The sequence below is a fragment of the Microchirus variegatus genome (genome assembly GCF_963457635.1).
Source record: "Microchirus variegatus genome assembly, chromosome: 14".
Classification (NCBI taxonomy): Eukaryota; Metazoa; Chordata; class Actinopteri; order Pleuronectiformes; family Soleidae; genus Microchirus; species Microchirus variegatus.
Genome location: NC_139815.1, coordinates 17,763,842 through 17,771,825, shown reverse-complemented (window position 1 = coordinate 17,771,825; position 7,984 = coordinate 17,763,842). Strand labels below are relative to the sequence as shown.

The 7,984-nt window shown below is 41.2% G+C and overlaps 1 protein-coding gene across 1 annotated transcript in view; it reads right to left on the bottom strand.

The window, feature by feature from the left end:
- The window catches only part of ntrk3b (neurotrophic tyrosine kinase, receptor, type 3b), a gene marked incomplete at both ends in the record, with an annotated part of 157,600 nt that overhangs the window by 64,261 nt on the left and 85,355 nt on the right, over positions 1 to 7,984 (bottom strand). Inside the window, 2 exons of the mRNA XM_083901218.1 lie at positions 1,119 to 1,221; positions 5,278 to 5,327. Of these exons, the coding sequence (XP_083757344.1) occupies positions 1,119 to 1,221; positions 5,278 to 5,327 (153 nt within the window). The remainder of the gene's footprint in view (positions 1 to 1,118; positions 1,222 to 5,277; positions 5,328 to 7,984) is intronic.

Below are 7,984 nucleotides of genomic sequence, written 5' to 3'. Positions count from 1 at the left end.
CTTTGAGAACTGCCATGGTTCCCCCATGAGTTAAGTTCATAGACATACAAAGTGGACGGATGAGGACAATTCAGAAGAAAGAATATATTGAGCAGCCACCAGGGGGCGACTCCATTGGTTTAAAAAACAAGTTAGGTTAAGTTAAATTAATTAATAAAATTCCATGTGAAAATGAGCTTACTGATAACTTGATTTATAACACCAGTAAACATTGTCCTGAGGAGTCAATGGTCTCTATGTCACTATGCATTATGTCACTTTTAGAACTTATGATAGCCTCATAGTTATCCAGTATCACCAATGTTTCAGTAAAGCAAAAGACTGCACCTCCACCAGACTGAGGGTAACAATTAAGCCTGACCTTTTATATCAACAAATGTCTCTTTTTTTCTGTGTTTGTTTTCTGACAAAAACAAGCAGAGCTTGAACTGTATGTTTTGCGAGTGGCACAGAAACTCATCAACCAAACGCAAGCAAACACAAGCAGAAGCCACGACTCGGTCCACCGACTGACACAAACACTCGAACCTGAACCCCGGGACTGAAGCTGCTCACTCTTTGCTTGGCTGTTTCTGACTAGATCAGCACTTCAACGTGTTTGCCTCTTCCACATCCCCAAAGTCAGAGAGAGAAGCATGCACAAAAAAACATATTAATCCATAGTGAATTCCTAAGCATGATCGACAGTGCAGAGTCCACTAATTAATTCAAGATCCCCTTTCCATTGCTTCCTCAAAGCAGACACAGTGAATGTATGGGGTGTATGTACAGTGCATATGCCTCATTTGCATGCACTCTATCCTCAAGTATTGATTTAACTGTCTTTGTAACTGCAAGTGTATGGGTAATTGCAAATGCATGCCCTTTGGCAGGACTCAACCATGTGCAGCATAAGGGAAAAATGAGGAAAAGTCTCTTGAGAATATGACTCAGGTGCAGTAGTGACTTGATACACAGAGAAAGAAGCTATTACAGCTGCCGCATGTATGAACAAAGGTTTGGAAAAGATTAGTGGGATGGATGTCTACACAATGACGCAACTGTCAGAAAGGTAAAACACAAAGCTGTGTCTGTCTGCCTCGTTGCCATACGATGCCATATGTTTTGCGTAGTCCTACCTTTCATTCCGAACTTGGAGCGCCGGCCATATTTGTTGATGAGAACAAAGAGGACGAGAAGGAGGACACAAGCGAATCCTGCCAAACCAACAGCGATGGAAACCTGGGGGGGGGGGGGGGAAACAAAATGCTATGTCAGACTCAGGCAGCTGTCAAGCATATGACGACACAAATGCTATACTTAGTTAAAGCCAAATACAATATTAATGCAGCGTTTACTGATGATGTGACTCAGGAAAAGGTGTTGCATCTCAAAAGCCTCATCTATCATCCTCCCTCAGCAAATACAGGTATAAATACTGTCAATATTATTGACAGATGTTTTTTTTTCAGTTGCCTTTCACCATCCCCCAGACGAATACTCTCGTGTTCAATGTCACATTTATCAAAAATGTAACTATTTATTAATAAAATCCAAAGTGCCAAACAAAAGTTTATTGACTTTTTTACTAAACCTGTTGAAATCAAAGCAGCTCGAGAGGCCAGTGCACTTTCTGCAGATGTTGACATCTCAGCAAGAAACACAGTGTTATATTTAGGTGTCCTCATTCCACATCACAGTACTGTGGATGGATGTTTACTGTCATGGCTTACTGGGACACTTGATGGAAAGTTAAAGGTCCAGTGTGTAAAATATATTAGCCATACATAAACGTGTTTTGCTGAACCACATGGCTTTTGCCTCCAATGAGTACACCTAACCAATTAGAATGCAACAAGGGATTTGGGGCAGATTTGGGGATTAGGCAAATTGGACACTCTAAATTGACTGTATAGGTGTGAGTCTGAGAGTGGATGGTTGTTTGTCTCCCTGTGGCCCTGTGATTGACTGGTGATCTGTCCAGAGTGTGACCCCGCCTATCACCCTTTGTCAACTGAGATTGGCACAGCAACCCCAACGACCCTCATGTGGAGGATAAAGCGGTAGAAGATGGTTGGATGGATGGAAATTCACCAAGTGTTTAGAAACTGTTGCTTTTTCAAATCTTCAAACTGGCTGACAAAAATCAGTCCTCAGCCCAGCAAGCTCTCCTCTCTTATTCACTTAGTCATGTTGACCTTGGTGCGAATAAAAAGGGTGCATCCAAAATAAATTCTCAAACTGTTCACAATATCGTGCCAATTTGTATCACAGTCGACGGGCAAAGGTCTTAAGAATAAGCTTTAGGGAAGTGTCTTGATTTATGGTGGAGACTGTCCTCCACTGAAACATAACTATGGATCACATGTAGGAATTACTACCCATGAGTACATTTTTAAAATAGGTACCCCTGGTGGTAGTATAAACAGCAATCTGGTACCTTGGGTGTGTCATCATGAAGTAGCTTCGATGAGATTTCCACTGACAGTTTGCTTAGTGGTTTAAAGCATTGCACGTTAGTGCGATTGATGTGTTCGACTTTTACACATGCAACATGATATTTTTTGTATGTCATTCTCTGGCCATTTCTTTTTTTTTTAAGCCCAAACCCTAACCTCACCAGTGGGCTAAAACATCCCTACGGGTCGTTTTCAGGTGTCGGCCAAAACGACCCATAGTTACGTTTCAGTTGGCGGGCAGGTTGTTATGGAGCCGTCATGTTTCTATACCAGCCCAAATGGACAAACCAGACACTGATAGTGAGTATCAAATTCACTTTTTAAAAGCAAATGGACAGTCACATGCATGGTAAAGTGAGTGGTGAGTATGCGCTAAAATATGATATAGTAGGCACACGTGTGTCAATCTTTGGATTTCAGGCATAGAATAGAAGTTCAATGTTGTTTTCCATCCATCCATTATCTACCACTTTATCCTCCACGGGGGCGCTGTGGCTATCTCAGCTGACGTAGGGCGATATGGCAGGGTACACCCTGGACAGTTTGCCAGTCCATCGCAGGGCCATAGAGACAAACAACCATTCACTCACACGGTCAATTTAGAGTGACCAATTTACCTAATAATATTGCATGTTTTTGACTGTGGGAGGTAGCCAGAGAACCCCCCAAAAAAACATGCACACACGGGGAGAACATGCAAACTCTTTGCAGAAAGGCCGGGGCTCGAACATGGGGGTCTTCTTGCTGCAACGGCGAGAGCGCTAACTACTAACACCAACCGCGGGCCCTCAATGTGGTTTTCTGTGTGTTTATTTCTACAGCAGTTAGTGATGTTTGACTGGCTTCTTCTGAAGCTAAAGAGCATTTCATTAGCCAGCTACTTTTAGTTTGCAAGATTATATTGAATTAATAATAATAGTTAAAAAAAATCTGCTGTGTAGTAGTGCCATCACTATGTTTTCTAAATTGTAATGTAATTGTTTTGGGCCTGCGGCACACATTCAATTTTGAATTTCAGAAGACTTTGTGAAGGTAGAGGTTTATTGTCCCCAAAGGAAACACCAAGAGGTAGAAATTGCTGAGAGTGCAGCTGTTTATATATATAATTAATAGTTTGGTTATTTAATTTGGTTATTGAGCCAACTTTATTTTTGAATACATTATAACTGTGCCTATTACAATTCATGATGACACTGTAGGTCTGATGGAATCATGCAGTGTATTTGTAGTATGCACTGTAGGCTGTATGATATGTGTTAATTATGCAAAACAAATTTGCCCTAGGTGATATTACTCATCTCAACTATATACTACACTACTCTACTCTAGAATAAACTCTACTCTGTGTTTATGTGGAGAAACAAATGGTGAGAAAGCTGATGTTCTGCAGCTTTGGGCTCCGTCTTGCAGCAAATTGTCAAACAGTCATTTACGGAGCCTTTGTTAGCTTGACTGGCTATGGTCAGGGTTAGGAGAGTCAGCTAGAAAATATAACTCTGCCTTTGTTTACTTCTGTCTGAAATCTCAATGAGTTGTTTCAAACATACTGACATTTCTTAGTGGTGTATAAATCTGCCACCATTATTGTAAACAGCATCACCGGTGCAGACAGATGCATGGGCTTGGAAACTATGGCTGCCTTGGGATTGTGTTTATTATATTCATGAGGAGAAACTATAGCGCCTCACACTTTTAAAAATTCTGCAGGCTCCAAGCTTTTAAAAATGTGATGTGTTCGCTGAGACTTCAGTGTTACAGTTCAACCAATTGAATGTCACATATACAGTGTAAACTCATGAGTACAAGTAAAAGGGGCAGGGCTGTGTGAAATTAAAGTCTTTGTCCCTTTAGAGGGACTTTGTTACCCCACAGGAAAACGTGTTAGTAACCACTTTACCAAATTGGAGTGATTAAAAAAAAGTCACTAAGTGTTTAAAAAAATAGGTTTTAAATCATGTCATGTAGAAATCCTCAATTTTTTGCCATTACAATTGTTACAGAGTGGACCTTTATATATTTCTTTTTCACAGCACATTAAAATGATGTAAGTGTTTCAATTTTCTGTATAATGAGTGTTACTGTATGCACAGCTATAATTAATAACACTAACCATGGCTCAGTTCCATTTAGGTGTCCCATTAAGGTATGACTTTGAGCAGGTACGTACAAGACAACCGAAACGGACATCATCGCAATGACTGCGGACACAGGCCTTTTTCATGGCTGTCACTCTGATAGCTCAGAGTAGCACATGGGGTAAATCATCGAATTAATGATGGCTAAGGTCAATTTAGCTTCCTCAGTAACAGAGTCCATGCTGGTTCACTGTCTCAATGTCCTGACTTACACAAAACTGAACAGTTATTACTATTAACATGCATTTATATGCATTTTTTTTCTCTTTATAACATGTTCAAAATCTTACCAATTACCCTACACCTGAACTTGTCCTGAAATATAAACAAAGCCCATTCACCACACTTGAATGTTTACGTTTGTGTTTAACTCACCAGCACTGGCTTTAAAACCCGTACAGCATGTCTGTGTTACACAACATTTTCAATCAGCATCAATCACTGCAGGAATGTGTTACCATCATCATCATCATTAGTGTCCAAACATACAACCGTGAAAAATTACTTTAATATTGCGTGGTGTGTTGTAGTCCTTGTGCCTCGGCGCTGCATATGTCAACACACAGCACACAACCCTACGAGGGCCCTTTGACAAATGAAAAGCTGAATTGGTTTGTGCTGAAACATGCAGCAGCTCTCTGCTGAGTCCAGGGGTAACAATCTTTAGCGTCTGTTTCATCAGCATCATTAAGGAGAAAACTCACCCCGAATGTGTCTTCATCTGGTCGGCCTGAGTCTGATGGTGTTGTAGGGGCTGCGAAAGGAAAGCACAAAACATTCATCAGACGCTGTGGATAAGAGTAAAACCTTTAATGACTGTGGTGCATGCTTCCACCTGCAGCCTCAGTAAATACGGAATGAACCGACAATGTTTGGTACTATTTTTATGGCTACTGTTTATTTGCAGTAAATAGTTATGCACATGTTTTGAAAGATACTGACCTACACAGCGGATACACTAGGCTGAGCATTTGTACACGTCTTAATGAATCTGCTTATATGCACCCATTATCACATGAAGTAAGTACAACACTGACACAAGTGAATGCACAGCTTAACCGCTAAGAATGAGATGGGATGCTGTGCTCTCTAGTCTAGTGTATGAGATAGAAAGCATAATTTAAATATCGTCACAGAGACAAGCAGTTTTATTATATTAGAGATAGGTTGTGTTGCTATTATTCTCTTAAAGGTGTGGATTGGCTTTAACAGCTGTGCTATAACAGCTTGAAACACTGTTGATGAACAATGCATTTTATGAGGCTTATAAAAGTTGGCACAACCTTGAATGCACGCTCAAGTCTGACATCTGTCACAAGGATCCTATACCAAGGGCTGAAATTTCCCATCCAGTGTTTTATTCAGTCACTTATTCAAATATATGTAAAAGGAAATAAGTTGTGGTAAATTTTCCCTCAGTCGCACAAATGCATGCTCATGCTTGCACACATAAACACACAAAAAATAAAAACAAGCTGTTGTTGCAGAGCGAAACACAATTATACGGGCAGAGAATGAGAAAAGGAGCTTGTACCGCCTCAAGCAGCAAATACTAAATTAGATAAAATTAAATCAGCGGAAAAACCGCGTTGAACTAAATCAAACTTGACATCGTTATCTCGAAAATCTAACCCCAATTTTCATAAAGAAGTCGATCAGTCACCAGTAGTCATGTTAACGTCTAAGAATCCATTCTGACTCATTTATTAATGTTAAAATGCATGTCACACCTCTGCAAACAAGGGGATTTGGCAAAGGGTGGAGGATTGAGGAGTGGAAGGAGAAGAGGACACAGGCAGAGCCATGAAACAAAATGAGCTGGTGCGAGGGGAAAACTCCACTCTGAGGCCTCCAGCCAGGACATCAGAGACTAATTGTGGGCAAATTAATGAGCACATGGTAGACTGGCTGCCACTGGCTGTGATACACACACAACGCTTAAGTGCATTGCACTGTGCGAGTGTGTGTGTGTGTGCTCTAACTACCATCTCTGTCCCTCCTCCCAAGCCGTCATCCCTCTTTCCTCTCCTCCCTCTGCCCTCCTCTCTTCTCAGCAGCATTAGCATCAATCAAGGCGCCTGTCTGCCTTTGAATGCTGGACTCCCTCACACACCACGGCTGTAATGTTTCACACTCTCATCACCTGAACACCTCTCTCTCACCTGCCTCGCTCCCATAAACTGTGCGACCCTGTGTGTTTGTGTGTGTGAGAGTGTGTGTGTGTGTGGCCACACATTGCCACAGCTGCCTGTAGCAGCTCTATACACCGTGTCCATCCGTCTCAATCCCTGGCCTGACCACAGCTTTTTAATCAATGGCTGATGAGGAAAAATGGCCTAATATGGAGATGAGAGAAGACTCTGAAGAAGGCCAGAGATCAGACCAGCCCACTTTTTTATAAGCCGTCAAGTGTGAAGCTGCCACAACACCCTCAGGCCAAGCTACGAATCACACCCAGAGATTTATGATACAGTGTGACAACAAGCAAAAGCATTTTTTTCCCACGGTATAACACCAACTTACTGCTTTACAAACATTCACACATAACCAGTTACCAGACAACTAGTTAGAGAAGGTGGTTAGTTAGCGGGTAGAGAAGCTGTGCGCCTACATTGTGCCCACTGTGTGGCTGACATCATAAGAATCAGAATGGGTGCCCTGATCGCTGGATGTTAAGGAGCATAGCACGTGAAAGCTGTCATCGAATCGGGCACAGTTTTATTTCTTATAGCTTAATAAAGAACTCCCAAATTGGATCTACCAAACAAAAAAAAGAGTGTGTGAGTGAGTGTATGAATAATGATCATGGAAAACATGTAAGATAACTCTGCATAAGAAATGTTAAGTCTTTTACTGAAATTGCATAACATCTTTGTCCAGATTCCAGAGCAACTTTGCACATAAGTCACTGCTCAAACTCAAACTTCCACTCAACTGAACTTGAAAGTAATTTTACCACTAACAAATTCATTGGCAGGTACAAACTAACAGGTACAAACCTTGTAGAGCCCCATTTGAGCCTATAACCGTACACTAATAAGTGACATGTCTGTTTAAGTGAGCAAACTCCAGACAAGCAGTTACAAAAAATAAAAAATAATGATAAAAAGTAGCTTTAAAGTTGAAACTAGAACCATTCGCCCAGCTCTGTGTCTGTAAAAGAGACGATGGTTAAAAAGTCACACTATGTCACCATATTTACACAATGTATTCAACTTGGAACATTGACCATGGGGGCGAAATTTGCGAGTCTTTGTGATTTTATTCCCACTCCCTGTGAACTTGCGCTAAACTGCTGGAGAACTGAACTGTCAATGAACCCTGGCTGCTATCCAAGCAGCGGGGATCAGCTTCACAACCTGCAGCCTGTAAAGCTACATTATTTTTATACTAGCTAAAATCCTCCAATTG